We start from the raw sequence: 18494 nt of genomic DNA on the forward strand, positions 1-18494 counted from the left end.
GTTAAGTTCTAGGCTACGTCCAATCAGTTAAATAATAATTCTAGCCATTATGAGTTGGCTGTATTTTAGTTTATTTTTTATAAGCGCTAAACGATCGTATTTTCATAAGAAGAGTATAGATTTAAATGGGGCGGTAACAACTAACTTGTTGTATGCCAGTATGTTTCCACATTGATTTACAATATCGGACACTGGCGTGGCTGAGATGCTAGCGTACCCAGCTGCAGAACAAGAGATTCAAGGTTCTATCCACGATGCGCTGAACACAGTATGATATTTCAGCGTTATAAGAGTGATATTCAGTTTCATTATTCGACTCAAAGTAAGACAAAACTTTCGTGAAAATTATACCCAAACCTTAGGACCTCTGATCTGAACACTTATCCAAAGTTGAAAATACAAACACTTACAATATCATGGTTAATTTAACACTGTAAACATTACTGTATCAATAACGTTGCTTCCCTTTAACTTGCATATTTTATCACTCTCATTATCACACTTTATTAAGTACAAGCTGAGGTACCCGTCATTTTTCTGGATTATGAACTTTAAAAAATGTGGATTGAATGCTAGGATAAATAAAACAAAAATCCTAACTGTCATACAATTTGTTTATAGCATATTATTACAGTATTCATTATTACTTCACCAGACGTGTTGCATAAGCTTTAAGAACTCAATATGTATGTACTTAAAACATGATATACATTATACGATGGTCAAGATGATTTTGTAGAAAGAGGTAGCTGCCAAAGTAGTGGCGGTTATGGTCCTTTCAGTTATCCGCTTTCAACACCCAGCTCTTAATGTTCTTCCACAGTTTCACGTTATTAATTAATTGACGGTCATTGTCCGTAGAAGTGTCTTATGGGCCGAAGTTGTAAGGTCACGGGTCAAAGTAGGAAGTGGCTATAACTCAAGAAAGGGCTCTTCATATCAACGTTATGATGGCTGTTGTAGTAGAAACGTCATCTGAGTTAAGTATTATTGCAATAGTGGCTGCCATTTTTTCATTGCACTCCATGGAGAGTGTTAGCGCATTATCTGAGTGCCCTTCCCACTTACTGTGTATATGTTGTGTTATAGAAAATTAAATAAAGCTTTTTTGTCAAAGATAATAAGTGCACAATAACAACAATCATGAGGGATAGAGGTGGTTGTGAACCTGCTATTAACATGCTCGTTGTTCCAAACTATCATCCCACAAAGTTTAGTTGAGATTGGCCCAGCTACCTAGGATTAGTTATATAACGGACAAACAGACAGACACACAGATTATTGTGCTTTGCATATATATAGATCTGTTAACGACTATTTCTTCAAAATTAATTGCAGCATCAGGCAACGTTATTGGTTATTGACCAATGTATTTTTAAGTCAGTCACTAACGTACATGAAAAATGAAGAATTACATTAAGTTGCTATCACAAACAAACTAACGCATTAATTTAATTTTTATAAAAAAAAGGCGAACTAGTTCCAATACATCCACAAAGTTTTAAAGTTTGTAAATCTACTTCTTTTCTATTATTTTTTTCCAAAAAATCACAACCAAAAATACCACTGACAACAAAACTCTGGGTTTCGATACCTATGGTGGGCAGAGCATAGATAGCCCATTGTGTAGCTTTGTGCTTAATTACAAACAAAACTCTTTAGTGTTTTTCTTGGCAGGAAGTACCAGATTAAAATTGTTTGTTCGCGTTGATAGTTTATCGATTAAATGTAATAAAATTACATTACAGTAGATTTTTAAATCATTCAAAATATGTTTTGTTTAATATTGAATGAAAGGTTATCACAAGAAAATATCCATAGAATAGGATTCAGTGTATGTGTGTGTGTGTGTGTCCAGTAACTTCTCCTAGATGCCTGATGGCTCGGCATGGCCAGGTGATTAGGGCGCTCGACTCGCAATCTGAGGGTCGCGGGTTCGAATCTGCGTCCCACTAAACATGCTCGCCCTTTTAACCGTGTGGCGTGATAATGTGACGGTCAATCCCACTATTCGTTGGTACAAGAGATAGCCCTCTTGTAGCTTTGCGCGAAATTAAAAAAAACAAACCTAAACGCCTGAACTCTCCAACTTCGAAATGGTGTCAAACGAATCTCCTCAACCCTGAGGTTTGAAACAAAAGTAAAACTTTTTACCCAACCCCCTTAGGAAACCCGGGCATTTCACGAAAATAATTTTATGGGGATTTCCCAAAAGCGGACCATAAATTTGGCATTGACTTACATTAGAGTACATAAATAAGTAGGCCTACTAACTGCCGTTCGTAGCTTGGTTAAAAAGATTAAATTTGCATTATAGCGGCAATAATCATTAAACTGAAAAGGTGCAAGATAATAGTTCAAATATTATACTTGCATTATAAAGGCCCTGTAAATGTGGGCCACATGCCCACGTGTTCGCTAATTGTTTTTTTTTCCCCTTTTTTTGTTTTTGAATTTCACGCAGAGCTACACGAGGACTATCTGCACTAGCCGTCCCTAATTTACCAGTGTAAGACTAGAGGGAGGGCAACTAGTCATCACCACCCACCGCCAACTCTTGGGCTACTCTTTTACCAACGAATAGTGGGATTGACCGTCACGGTATAACGTCCCCACGGCTGAAAAAGCGAGCATGTTTGGTAGGATGGGGATTTGAACCCGTGAATCTCAGATTGCGAGTCGAGCACCCTAACCACCTGACCATGCCGGACCTAGTGGTTTCTATAAGTTCTTTTATGTGATATTGAAACCAGGTGTTCTACACTCAAACTGGAGCAGTTTTATGTTATTTAACTGCACGAAACATATCAAGCCTAGAATTTAATATGTTTAAATAGATTAAAATTTCAGTGGATAGTTTTAAATTTTATTTGATAAAATAAAAATGAATCGCGAAGTGATGCGGAACCACTTAATGAAACACATTTTATTTGAAGTCACCCAGCCATCTGGAAGATCGAGCTTTTTTGAAACTCTTCCACAATTACATAAATTTACTCTCCTCTACATGCACAATTTTCTCACATTATATAGAAATACAATTGGAATTTTTCGGAGATGGCATAACGTAATATTTCCCTCATAAATGCTGTTTTCCTATCTCGGCTTATGTTACAGCGTGAAAAGCTATAACGGACGACAAGTGTCTGGTTATTACGTCGAAAAATTCTAACAATATTCTGTTATAGTGTTATTTTAACAATAATTTGAAACACTTGGTTCAATAGCCTGCTTTCACTGCAATAGCCTTTTGTTCCAAAATATCAAAGAAAGTAACAAAAAATTTTCATTTTAGATATTCCAAACGTTCTCTTAGCATGATATGTGTTTAAATATTTCATTTTATTCTTATAAACAACTAGGATGAGGAGTTCTGATGTTATTTTCTGGATGACCTCTGTAAAGTCCCCCAGTGGGTCAGCGGTAAGTTTACGGACTTACAACTCTAAAACCAGGATTCGATTCTCTACGGTTGGTAGCCCTTTGTGTAGCTTTCCATTAAGGAAGTAACAACAATGTCTTCTACAAAATATTCTTTTTAAATGAATAAAGAAATTTGAGAAACTACCTAAATCGGCATGAAGCTGTTGTACGGGGGTAAAACAAATCGCACTTTATTTAAAAATTTTTACATGCTAATGTAGTTGGACATCGCAGCTTATTCAAGGCGTAATACAAGGGGGCAAGTTTAGCATCTTATATTTGGTTCACGCCTAATTTCCAACCATTCATTAACGCAACACCACCACAGGTAGTATTATGGTTTGAATAATATAAAAATAAACTCTGGAGAAAAATGTCCATATGCCTAGATTATTAAACAACGCAGCGCCAAAGGATGCGACATTTATAAAAAGGAAGCATTCAATGCTTACCTTGGATGTGGAAGTACTCACACAGCAGAACATTTAGAACAGTAACCGGCTCCAGAATCCCATCCCAAGCCAACTCATAGCAACACTTTTATCCAACAATTACAGCTGTGGTTAAGAAAGAGAACCTTCCGACTCAAGAAGCCATATGCAATACTGTATTTTCATGAAGGAAGTCAAACTGAGTGGTGTAATTAAATAATATATTCTGGTACTGTAAACTAGACAATGAAAAAGGATTTAAAACAGAGGAAACTGACAAACCAAAAGTTTGTACACTTCCAATCACACCTCATTCACAGCTGTTTTCATGAGAAAGATGAACCAAGAAACTAGAATCTGAGCAATTACATTCGACCACATACTAGTTGAGCTCGCCAATGAAACTGTAATGAACATTTGTGTTTTGGTTTGCTTAAAGATGGTCGCGGTAGCCAAAGTCCAAATAAAGTGAAGGATCTGTGGAAAGTTTGTCAAAATGTGTGGTGTATGAATGAATGACCTCACCATCCAACGCAGAATTTTGTTACCATGGAAATTGAGGGTACTTTGTAATAATAAGTAATTATGGTCTCCAGATATAATAAATTGACGATACAGAAGGTATTTCAAAGGGCAGCATAGGACCTAAAATATTGTTCTTAGAAAATGCAAGTAAGGTTGAATAGTATTCTTCAGGTTTATGTAAACGGATGTAATGTAAATATGTATTATAAAAATACATTTTTTTTAAAAGATGAATGTCAATTTTAGTTCAAGTAATGCTATTATATTCTTGTTGTTAATTACTAGTTGGGTTAGAAAATAAACTGATTGCTTATTGCATTTTACTCTTTAGAAACAATTATTATCAATACTTGACTTAGCATCTTTATGCACAAACCTCCTGACTTTATATCTTTATACATACAAATCAAGGATGAGTCGAATACTGTAGGTCATTAATCGAATACAAATACGAATACTTCATATTTTTATGAATACGAAAACGAATACAAGAAAAATGCTAACTACTCGAATACGAATACATAGGAATTTATTCATGAATACTTTGTCAGGTAATATGCCATAATGATAAAACAGCAGATGATAAGATTTCAATACTTTTATTTTATGAAACAAACTTTTTATAAACGGAAACAAACAAAATTTGAACAAATAATAATATTTCAATACTTTTATTTTTCAAAATGCAATAACAAAGTTTTAGAACAATATATATATATATTTTAAAGGAGACTTATAGTTATTATAACTGTCCATTGTTCTTTATGAGCATCTGTCTCTCAAATGTCTTGTCTGTGAGGCAGCAGCAATCAGGTTGAAGGGTTTTGTCTCTAATGCTAAACCAACGCTCAATAGGGGCAGTGAATGCTGGAACACTCAAGTAGCGTCTGGCTAGTAGAGATAGGGTAGGAAAGTCTTTTTTCATGGATCTTCCAATAATCTAGAGAGTTACTTTCTGCAGGAATGGGGGGACTATCAATGTAGGGGTTGATCTCTGTATCCTCTAAATTTGAGGTGACTGGTTTCTTGGAAGCAGCAAACAAACTGAAGAGCTTACTTCCTTTGTAAGGAGGGAATTTACAGTCCTCTTTTGATTCCATGGTTCTAGGATTATTTGTTAAGGAAACTTTTTTGACCTCTTGTTGCAGAAGCATTTGATTGGATTCATAAACCATAGGTCTAATGAAACATCAGTCAAGTTTAAAACTGGGATCCAATACAGCAGCCAAGCAGAAGATACTTCGTTGCTTGTACTGAGTCAGCCGGGCATGAACAGATTTCTTCAGTGCAGAGACAAGATTGAAATTATATCTGTACTGCATGCTGTCAGTCTCAGTCATCAGCCCATAAACACATGGCACTACATAATTGAAGGTAACAATGTTTTGACCCTGGGTGAAATATGTTGCCACTTCAAAGGCGTCAGTATTGTCACAAAATCTGCAAGCACAGTTTGATGATGACAAGTAAGTTTCGATGTACCCGTATCTAGATTATCCAACTTCTACTGAGGAATTTTCGATAAAGACTTATTCATCTTAATTTCTGTGTTTCATCGTGTTACCAACTAAACTCTAGCCTCTCCCTCAAGTAGAACAGTTGCTTGCGTTGGTTTTAGAAAGTAGGATAATATGACTGATGCTTTGAAAATTACTTTCAGCAGTGATCCAGCTTTTTTCATGCCATCCCTCATGTGAGGGGTCATATTCAGGAAGAAATTCGGATCAATTGTCTGTTGATTTAGATTCATCCAAAAGTTCATCTGCTGGATCACTATCTCTAGATAAGCTAGAACCTTCTCTCACACTAGGTCGGGTTTGCTGTTAAAGTCCAGGCAAGCAGCAAGCTATTGTCACGTTGGATGCGTTATCAGATGTTACATATGACACCTTGTTGTTGATGTTAAAGAGATTTATCATTTCATCATATTGAGATGCAGTGTTATCATATGTGTGACGCTCCCTCATACGCTGACATGCCAGCATGACTGTTTGCAATATTCTGTCGAGTAAAAAATGACCAGTGACTCCAAGAAAGCTGCTCAATTGTCTGCTACTCCAGATATCCATAGTGAAATTGATATTGGATACAAGTTGTATTAAAGAGATGACTTTTTGTTAAACTTCATCAAACCTGCTCTCAATCAACATTGTGGACAGCTGATTGCGACTGGGAAAAATATACCGAGAATCCTTGGCTGCCATTAAATCTTGAAAATCTTTTGACTCCACAAAGGGTTACAGTGTACCGGCAATAAAATTGACGAGATTGTTAGTGATGTGCTTCTAACGAGTGTGTGTAGACATATATTTAGTTGATTTACAACACGCTGCTACTGTAAGCTGCTGCACCTGGGCGAAAGTATCAGAGCCAGATGCAGACTTCTGTAGCTCATGATTACGCCATAAATTCTTGTTTGTTTGGAATTAAGCACAAAGCTTCACAATGGGCAATCTGTGCTCTGTTCACCAAGGGTATCGAAAACGGTTTCTAGCGTCGTAAGTCCGCAGACATCCCGCTGTGCCACTGGGGGGGGGGGGGCACCACAAATACAAAAGCGTATCTCAGTTGTATAATATGGAATATAGTTTATAATAAAAATAATCAACAACATATAATAATAAATGATTATAATGAATATAGTTCAAAACATGAGATATTTAACTGAACTATAGAGTATAGTTTATAATGATAAAAATAATAAAAAGAAATCGTAACATATAGCTAAATATCTCAATTATATAACATAGAATATAGTTGATAATAATAAAAATTATAAAAAAAGAAATCGTAATATATAGATGAATATTTCAATTATATAACATAGAATATAGTTAATAATAATAAAAAAGAAATCATTATATAGAGATGAATATCTCAATTATATAATACAGAATATAGTTTATAATAAAATTAATGAAAGCATATAATACTAAATAAATGATAATAATATAACATATAGTTAAGGCCCGGCATGGCCAGATGGTTAGGGCGCTCGACTCGCAATCTGAGGGTTCGAATCCCCGTCACACCAAACATGCTCGCCCTTTCAGCCGTGGGGGCGTTATGAGTGACGGTCAATCCCACTATTCATTGGTAAAAGAGTAGCCCAAGAGTTGTCGGTGGGTGGTGATGACTAGCTGTCTTCCTATCTCAGTGATAAATTAGGGACGATTAGCGCAGATAGCCCTCGTGTAGCTTTGCGCGAAATTCAAAAACAAAACAAAACAAACATATAGTTAAACACACATGAGAAATTTAGTTTACCTATATTATATTGTATAATTTACATAGAATGTAGTTCATATTAACAAAAATAATAAAGAGGCTTTCCTTCAGATGTGTCAGCAGGTTAGAAGTGTTTTTTTTTCCTGAAGTAGAAATAGTCCTCTCACAATACTTAAACCTTGCCTTGATGTGACCAAATCTATCAGTAGGAAGTATGAATTGTTCATGTACCACTGAAGGCAGTTTAGTAGCCACCTCAAAATGAATTGACTAGATTAATAACCATTTAATACAATAAGTTTTAAGGTGATTGGAGAATATTGATCTGATTTAACCCTCTCGCCACGGGTATCCTTTATTGCGCATGTCACGATGTTTTTAATAAGTTACATTCTAAAATTAATTAAATTGTTTTCTGTTCATGTTATACCGATTAGCATAGAATAAAATCGTAACTAATAATCCATATTTTAATGATATATAAGTTTGAGTTCTTAATTTTATAAGTCATTTTTTATTAAAAAATCCTGAATTTTCCCTAGTGTGAAAAATGTGACTTTTTTTCTCTAAGTAGCCCCTCTTCTCTAATCTATTTACTACTACTCCAATAAGTATGAAATTTAACGTAAATTACTCATTATAATGTTGTCATTGCTCAGTTCAAGCTTAAATTTCATATCCTTCAATTTTGTTTGTATACGTAGACTTCAAATAAAAAATCAGACCCTCTTGCTACACCCACCTGTCACATCCTCTCTTTCAGGATTTGTAAATAGTTCTCTCTGACGTTGAATGCTATATAGTTTATAACCAATAGAAAGCGAAGATTTCATCTATCAGATGACTTATTATAGTACATTGTTTTCTGTGGAGAAATTTTCGTGCTACAGATATATTAATGACAGTCTAGAAATTTGGTGAATACAAAAGAAGCTTTCCTTCAGATGTGTCAGCAGGTTAGAAGCAGTACTAATACTTCCAAATCTGTATTCAAATGCATTCAAATACAAATATCCCATGTCTGGTACAAATAGCTGAAGAAATATCTCCATATTTTACAAAAACCCGGAATATAACAATTCTTTCTTGGGGTCTAAAAACACCAAAAATCATTTTTAAAGGTAGAAAAGATATTACACAAATGTTTAGATTTATCAATGCTGCAACGAAACATCTAAAACCACATAAAGATGTCGATGAATGAACAAACATCGTGGTAAAAAAAATGCCACCTTCACTGCACACACACACACACACAAAAACATCATGGCAAAACAAAATAACGTGCAAGCTCCATTATACATCATTTTTAAATGTACAAACTGTGATGAAAAAATTTCATCTGTATCATATAAAAGTAAACGCATCATGACGAAACGAATCTAAAAAACACAATTCATCACACATCATTTCTTAATATATAGATAATAAGATCCCTACGTTCCCACCATGCATCCCTGAGTGCCTTATGCAAAAAATTATAAATCCCAAAGACAAAACTCAGTCGAAACTTCGAAACGTAACACACGTTTTATTAAACTTTTGATTTAGTAGGATGTATGTTTAAAAAAGTGTAAGAACTTGATAGTAGTTACGCCGCATCATCTAAGATATAAAGATGTTCATAAATTCAGGATGTAATCTTTAAACATTTTTATGCGTCAGGATGTATTTACCTATTTACCATTGAGCCTTATAATTTCAATGTAACTGTTTAAATCGGACCAGCTACATTACACTTTAAAAAAATAAATAGTAATTTTTGTTTCGGTTGATATTTAAAAACTATTTTAATTAATGATCACTTAAGTAATCTTAAACTAGCCAAAAGAGAATTAAACTATTCATCAAAGTATCTTAAAATTTTCTTATATCCTGAAGACCAGCTTTGCTTGTCGTTTTTGTCAATAGATATTTCTAAAATACCGAGAGATTTGATAAAACAGATTTGATTTAATCCATCAAATCTACTCTTAAGCAAACAATCAAAACTATTTTACAAGGGTCAACGAATAATTTGTTTCATCTTTCTGGAATTTTTCTTGAGTGAATGATGTCATGTAGTGATTAGTTGTTTGTTTGTTTGTTTTGAATTTCGCGCAAAGCTACACGAGTGCTATCTGCGCTAGCCTTCCCTAATTTAGCAGTTTAAGACTAGAGAGAAGGCAGCTAGTCATCACCACCCACCGCCAACTCTTGGGCTACTCTTTTACCAACGAATAGTGGGATTGACCGTCACAGGCTGAAAGGGCGAGCATGTTTAGTGTGACGGAGATTCGAACCCGCGACCTGGAGAGTGCGAGTCGAGCTCCCTAACCACCTGGCCATGCCGGGCCGTACAAACAAGAGTTATACTTCTAAAATCTGTATGTCCTAGGCTGGACTATAAAACAATGTTTTGGTAGAACAATAACTGAATGACTTTCTTTTACATATTGTAATGATAGTTCTAACTTCCTAGATTCTATTGCATCAGTATTTTGGTGAGTGGAAGTTTTTAAAATATATATAGCTGTAAGACCAAATTCAACTATATAAAAATATAAACTCTACGCTTTCATTCCCATAGAAATACAATATTTTATTAAATATTATGACACATGAGCTTATGACATCTTGTGTTGATTTATAAATCTTAGTCTATTTACATTTAAACTTCTGACCACAGCTTTTTTTTCAGCTTTACTGATAAATAACTATTCATTTTCATGAGATATCCTCATACCTACCTGTTGAACGGGAGTTGGTGCGCTTGGTACTACTATGAATACTAGAATAAGTAAGAAAGATTTCATGTTGTTCCAAGCTTTACTCGATACAACGGTAAAACTGAAAAGATCTTGGTGATAAGAACGTGCAGCAGGAGCTTCTAGTGTTTGCAACGTCGTTCCTCTGGAAGGTTTAGTCTTTCAAAGCGATAACTTCTCACCTCTCGCCTGTACTTGGTTGCTAACCTGCTGCCTCCTTTATATGTTCGCTGGTAATTCTATTTGGTTATTGTGTCGGAAGGTAGCGCTACTGTTTATGACACCGTTTATGAGAATCCATCTCCAAACGTTAAATGTTTGAACTCAGCCCACCATACATGAGTATAATAAATAAACGCTAATATAACACTTATACAAAAACATATAAAAATATAGTCTTCCTCACGTTAAAAATCTCGATATGAAACATCTGGAATCACAAAACATTGCATTTTTGTCTATTATAAGAGCACGAAAATCAAGATTTATATCTTTAATAGCAAAATAAATATACACATATATGACACCAGAACCAGCACTTACAGATTATTGTGTAAGTAATAACACAGAATGGCGTTCAACGGATTATCACTACGAAAGAGTGGCATTCATTTTTGGGTAATTTCATTGAATAAAAAAAAAAGCTTGGTGATGACCATTAAATAAATGTTTAAAATGGAATCCTCATAAAACCTTTCTTTGTTTTTTAATTTCTCGCAAAGCTACACAAGGGCTATCTGCACTAGGCGTCCCTAATTTAGCAGTGAAAGACTAGAGGGAAGGCAGCAGCTAGTCATCACCACTACCGTCAACTCTTGGGCTACTTTTTTACCAACGAATAGTGGGATTGACCGTCACATTATAACGTCCCCACGGCTGAAAGGGCGGGCATGTTTGATGGGATGGGGATTCGAACCCGCCACCCTCAGAGTGCGAGTCAAGCGCCCTACCCATCTGGCCATGCTAAGCCCCTTATAAAACGTGACCCCCTCCCTCTCCGGTTGCTCAGCAGTGAGTGTGAGAACTTATTACGATAAAAATCGGGTTTCGATACCGGCACTGGGCACAACACAAATAACCCATTTGTGTAGCTTTGTGCTTAAAAACAAATAAAGTGAACCAACTTTGTAAGATGTGAGTTTCTTATAAACTCCACACTTCTGCCAAAGCTTAAATAGACTGTACACATATTGCTTGGAAGTGCTAGTAATTTCAAAAGTTAAAGTTTTTTAGCTTAATATTATTAAGAGTGAATTATTATTTACTTTGAGGTAAATATAAGGTTTTAATATACCTATATGAGTGTATGTATCTGTGTGATATCTTATTCAATATTGATCTATTTCATGCAACATACATTACAAAATGTACATAGTTATTTTAAATGTAAGACAACTTACTGTTCCTATATCTACAGCTGTTTTCTAACCAATATCTTGATTACTTTGGTCATTTTATTTTGAATATTTCAACCTTGTTGTAATACTTTCAAGTAACCAAGATTATATATATGTATCACCCCTTAAGGTTTAAATAAATTAGGTTTCAGTCTTTTCGTTTTCTTTGCTTAAAGAGAATAAATCGGGCATAATTTTAAATGAAATAATTGTGTGTGTGTGTGTGTGTTTTTAGTTACACAACATCAAACTGAAGAATTTTAAATCCTTACGATCCCTTGTTTTACAAAACAAATGTTTTGAAAGCATATGAAATAAGTACTTTTATAGATTGCCAATCGAGCAATGTTATAAAACACATTTTCCCAACTATGTCTCTAGGTGGCTCAAAGGTAAGGTTGAGGGCTTATAACGGAGATAGCCATTGTGTAGCTTCGCGCTAAAACATACAAACCAAAAGACCTCCAAATTAAAAAACATGATAATAAAGAAAACTAATTTTGTCGGACGTTTATTCATCTTTGAAATTTTATTTTTCATCTAACACGGAAAGCTAACAACTAGTCCCTGAAATAAACTAAATTTCACTCAATTTTCTGATACACAATAATTCAATTTATTGTTCACATGGAAGAAAATCTTGTTCCCATTAAGCTATCCAACAAAAATGTAAAAATAATACTGTATCATGTACATAGACTCAAGCATATGAAACTACTTATTGCTGCTTGAATAACTCATGAATATGTTGATATAAAAACAATTTCAATACATCTGCCAGTTCCATATGGTACATATGATAATAAAACATTTTTCCAAGAGAAAAGTGAGCATTATGAAGAGTTGTATGACAAATATGGGTAGTTATATTTTAGTTTGTACTGAGTATTTCTGGGTAAAAAAGTGTCCTTACAACTGTGCTTACATATAACCAAGTTCAAATTACTACATATTACATAACATTTTTAACTTTCATTATCAGCGAACTGACTTGTATTTGACTTAAGAATAATTCTTAACCCTGAATTCGCGACTTAACTGGATCAAAGTCTATTAAATAAGAGATATTTTTCATATCGTCAGACCAGATAGTATTATTTTTTCACGCTTGAATTGTGTATAAATTGGATTTGAGTCTAAAGAATCCAAACACAGCATAAACAATGTACCTGATTTTTGATAAACTTCCAAACTGTTTGTCAAAGTTGAACTACTTTAACGACGGCCGATTGTTATTTTCGATATAAACATGGCCAGAAACTTAGATATTTCAGCACAAATAGTAAACAGAAGCACCCGAAAACATAATAGTCAAAGTATATAAAATTACCTTTAGCAAAAGGAATAACGGATGAGCTTAATTATCATCTGGATCACCAACTTCGCGATTCAAGGGAAGACAGCTTTTTGCTTTTAAAGAAGTTTTCCTTTCTTTGATTCTAGTTTTATGTGTAGCTTTTTCTTTTCTTTTTTTACTAAAAACTCTTTATCTTCTATTCCTCGATAACCTTCTTGCAATTGATATCCCGTCATGGTCACATCCACATTAACTGCGTTTATCACACTTGAAACGCCGAAAGATTGTCTTCTGATGTTTCTATAGTGTTTTCTATTGGTTTTCTCAGCCAAAGAACAGGAAATAACATAAAAAAGCACTCGAAGTTTGGCCAGAAAAAAGGAATATATTCGTCGAAGGAAGGGCAAAGAAAGTTTAAAAAAGAGAAATTAAAATAGCAACACAGAATTTGTTGATAAAATATCCATTAAGCCTATTTCACAATGTTTCCAAATAGAGTCCACAATTTATGTTTCTTTTTATTATAAAACATATCAATATATCACATTTTAGACTCTCATTAACGTTAAAATTATAATTAAAAATGATAATATACTGAATGTTTCGTTATTGTGTGTGGTAATGTACTGAAGTCTTCACTGTAATATAAATGCACGTTTATTGGTCGAATATTGTGAAACATCAGCACAGGAACTTCAGTCTATAGTTATCAATCCTATCAGTTTAATTTCGGACATTGGTTATGGTTAAAAATTTGTCTTTTTTTCTGTATTTGCAGTCTATGTTCGTAGTTTTCGAAATTGCCTTTTATCGCCACAATTATCTTTGGATTTCACTCAGACTTATTAAAAAAAAAGTATTCATGTGTGTGTGTGAATTTCAACTAGCTCTAACTACTCAGTTTCATATCCACAAGGTACTTAGTATCAAGCCCCCTAGTGGCACAGCGGTATGTCTGCGGACTTATACCGCTAGAAACCGAGTTTCGATATCCGTGGTGGGCAGAGCACAGATAGCCCTTTGTGCTTAATAACAAATAACAACAACAATTTAGTATCAATTATTTATAAATTTCAAATATAACTTAGGGAAATTAAATAAATACATACCAATTTGTACAAATATCTGTGTCACTTCTGAATCGGCTCTACCCACCCCCAGAGCGTTAACACAGATACGAGGCCAAACTGACACTGGCCTTTAGCCTTCATTTTATTCAACTTGTACCTAAGTAAAATATTATCACATGTTTACGACCTTTCGACATCCAATTAACGAGAATATCATAACTACATACGAACACCTGTACGGAAATTTAGGAAAAAAACTGAATATATCTGAATAAAGATATATTTGAAACTATTTATGGAAGGGTGAAATTATTGGCTCTAACCAACTACAACACATAACTACAGACTCGATATAGGTTAAATAAAAGAAGATTTCGTATTAATATGGACTATCTCACAGACCTCCTATAAACCTCAAGACCATTAGTCACGTGACTTCAAACGGAACATTCCTCCATCTAACTCAAGTATAGTCACTGACACGTGCCGTGCAATCTGCTGTCACTCTCTTGTAATGACATCATTGACTTAGATAAAAGGGAAGAGGGCAATGAAGTTAACACAAAAATCATGATTAAAAGTCTAGCATAAACACAATGTTTTCTTGTTTGGTTGGTTGTGTAAATTATTTCAAATTAGAACAATTTGTCTACAGACGTTGGGTGATAATTAACATATACATGTGTGAAAAAAATTGTTGATTAGAGCTAAAATTGTGCATTTGTGTTAATCAACAATCAATCACAATACATGTCACATAAAAGTCCTCTAAATATCATTCTAATATGGCTACTATGTTTAGCTGTACGAGGTCAAGGTCTCGCTACTAGACGAGCAGACTAAAGACACATATTGGATCTATGGACTATATTTATACATTAGGTGTGAGAGTGAATCAATTGCTTATCGTTCTTGAGTTCTTTTAACAAAGAAAAAATAACATTTTCATGTGTAAAATTCAACTGTGCCTTGGAAACTTGTCGGAATACGGTACTTTTTGAGCTGGCCTTGATTAGATCTAAGCTCGAAAGTGACAGTTATCGTATGTGGAGCCCAACGCAATATTATGAATTATTTACAAAAAGCTCTTAGTGGGTTTAAACATTGTACAATGTAAGTGAAGATAAAGCCACTACAGAATGCATATGATAAAATATTTATACAGTGATATATTGAATACACAGTATTGGATAAGAGTTAAGAGGAAATGAAAGCTCAAAGCTTAAGTCTCTTGAGATGAAAGCCTTTTCTAAGCCCCAAGATGAGATTAAGAAATGTTGACGAATGGGAATTAGAAAACATCCAGAGGGCGCAAGTCAGTCAAGGTTAAAGCAGTACAATGAATGCTAGAAACTGTGAGTAACTTAACTCACAAAAGTTCATGATGTACTCAGAAAAGCACATATTTACAAGCTACTTCAGCAATCCTTTTATATCGCAGGAAAGGTAGTAAACGTTAACTAGAATTGAAAAGAGAAGATCAAATGGTACATAGACAATGAATTTTCAATTTCAGGTTTTTTTCTTTACTTATTTCGTTACGTGCTGAAGAGCAGAAAGGACAGAGGCTCTTTACAAATTGGTAATATTGCAATAAGCTTCTGCGAAGGACGACGAGGTCATTCTTCAGACCGTACCTCTTTAAAAAAAATTATCTAAAAACCTTTCCTTCACTACATGCAAATGTTGGCTTCCAAGACCACATAGACCAAAGGTATTTAAGTCTATTAGAATACTAGGAATAATGTGGTCGAATAGGATAGCTGTTATCCACTTTCTTGGATCATTTCTTCTCATGAAAACAGGTGTTGATTGTGAGATGTGGTTGAAACCTTGTGATGTTTTAACTTGTAAGCCTTCATCAACTACAAATCCTTATTTATTATTTTGTTAACAGTACTAGGAGATATGTACTAGTTTCATTGCGATGTATATTTTAGGACGGTGGAGTTTCTTTTCATAACCATAGCCTCTAACTTTGCAGACAATGGCTTTGCTCCGTATTGGTTAATGTGTTGTTTTGAATTGTCCAAAACTCTGTGCTGTGCGAATTTCATCCCTACCATGCTGGGAAACATTGATTTTTTAAAACCTTCAACCGTAAGTGCAGTTGTGGCGGTATTGATCGTGAATAGCTGTATGAAATATATGAATGCTAAACATATCGCAAAGACACTCCATTTTTGTAACATACACAAACCATTCGTACAAGGTAGAATACGATTTCGACAACGTCGTTTTATCGAAAAGAAATGCCAGCTTTTATAAAATATCAGATCATTAAAATATAGATAAGTAATAATGAACACTAGTTATATATGTTAAACACGCGCTGTTTTAATCTGCCAAAGAAAATCAGGAATAAAGTTTGTTTGTTTGTTTTAAATTTCGCACAAAACTACATGAGGGCTATCTGCGCTGGCTGTCCCTAATTTAGCAGTGTAAGACTAGAATGAGGGCAGCTAGTCATCACCACCCACCGCAAACTCTTGGGCTACTCTTTTACCAACGAACAGTGGGATTGACTGTCACATTATAACGCCCACACGCCTGAAAGGGCGAGCATGTTGGGGGTGACGGGGATTCGAACCCGCGACCCTAGATTACGAGTCGAGCGTCCTAACCACCTGGCCATGCCGGGCCCCAAGAATAAAAATGGTATACTTTGTAAATAATATTTTCCATGTTTTCGGAATGATCTATATTTGATTTTTTTAATATTTAAAATATGAATTAAAATTTTGTATTTTTTGAGGTTCAGTTTTACTCCAAGTTAGTGTATACTTAATAAAAACTATTTTACTCCAAGTTAGTGTATATATATATAATACAAACGGTTGTACTCCAAGTTAGTGTATGTTCAATATAAACGTTTGTACTCCAAGTTAGTGTATATTTAATATAAACAGTTGTACTCCAAGTTAGTGTATATTTAACATAAACGGTAGTACTTCAAGTTAGTGTATATTTAATATAAACGGTTGTACTCCAAGTTAGTGTATATTTAATATAAACAGTTGTACTCCAAGTTAGTGTATGTTCAATATAAACGGTTGTACTCCAAGTTAGTGTATATTTAATATATCCGGTTGTACTCCAAGTTAATGTATATTTAATATAAACGGTTGTACTCCAAGTTAGTGTATGTTTAATACAATCACAATCGGAGGGTCGCCGGTTCGAATCCTCGTACCACCAAACATGCTTGCCCTTTCAACTATGGGGGGTTTTATAATGTGACGGTCAATACCACTATTCGTTCGTAAAAGAGTAGCCCAAGATTTTGCAGTGGATGGTGATGACTAGCTGCCTTTCCTCTAGTCTTTGACTGCTAAATTAGGGACGGCTAGCGCAGATAGCCCTCGTGTAGCTTTGCGCGATATTCAAATAAACCAAACTTAAAACAAAATTTAATACAAACGATTTTACTTGAAGTTAGTGTATACTTAGTATAAACTCAGCCACTGTACAGTAGCTCAAGCCCTTTCTAACAACATATCCGACTTTGAGAAACGATGTTTTTCGTTAACAACAGATGCCATTTAGTTAATTGATCAATGATTTGACTGAAGACGTCACAGTAACAATATAATACACTCACGCATGCATGGCTATTTCTATTACACATTAATCACGTATTCAAAGGCACTAAATCGTCCTCTTTGCAAGAACTTAAAGTCTAATGAAAATATTACCTTCTTTATTCAAAGTAGCACATTAGTATTATGCCTGAATTTAGGATCTCTACGAAGTTTCAGAAATTTCTAGCTTCATAATCAAGTAAGCTTTACTGGTTTGATAAATTAAGTACGTTGATATGAAAAGTTTTGCTGATATTTTAATAAACATTTATGTTAGACTATTTCGGTTCTACAGTTGATCTCTCATCTATTATAATAATACTCAGTTTTATATGCTCGGAAAATGCGCGCGCACATAATTTCAACAAAAGGCGGATGCAAGAATACTCTCATCTATTATAATAATACTCAGTTTTATATGCTCGGAAAATGCGCGCGCACATAATTTCAACAAAAGGCGGATGCAAGAATACTCTCATCTATTATAATAATACTCAGTTTTATATGCTCGGAAAATGCGCGCGCACATAATTTCAACAAAAGGCGGATGCAAGAATACTTTGGAAAACATTTTGTACAACAACATATTAAAAGCTTATCAAAGTTCTTAGAAAGGTCCAACGTTAGGTCGTAGAATATCATTATAAGTTTATTTATTGATAGTATTAAGTACATTAAAATTTAGTCCTACTTAAACTAAAGCCGTGTAAACACCATCACAAATTATGTTGTTGCAAATGGCTTAGATAAATAGTAAAATTAAGCAAACACTAAAAGAGAACAATACGTAAAACG

General features: G+C 34.4%; 1 protein-coding gene across 1 annotated transcript in view; it reads right to left on the bottom strand.

The window, feature by feature from the left end:
- LOC106464555 (corticotropin-releasing factor-binding protein-like) overlaps positions 1-10530 on the bottom strand; it is a 49887-nt gene extending 39357 nt beyond the window's left edge. Inside the window, exon 1 of the mRNA XM_022392289.1 lies at positions 10337-10530. Coding sequence (XP_022247997.1) covers positions 10337-10402 — 66 coding nt within the window. The 5' untranslated portion in view covers positions 10403-10530. The remainder of the gene's footprint in view (positions 1-10336) is intronic.
- Positions 10531-18494: the final 7964 nt, after the last annotated feature.

This window comes from Limulus polyphemus, unplaced genomic scaffold (genome assembly GCF_000517525.1).
Source record: "Limulus polyphemus unplaced genomic scaffold, Limulus_polyphemus-2.1.2 Scaffold1686, whole genome shotgun sequence".
NCBI lineage: Eukaryota > Metazoa > Arthropoda > Merostomata > Xiphosura > Limulidae > Limulus > Limulus polyphemus.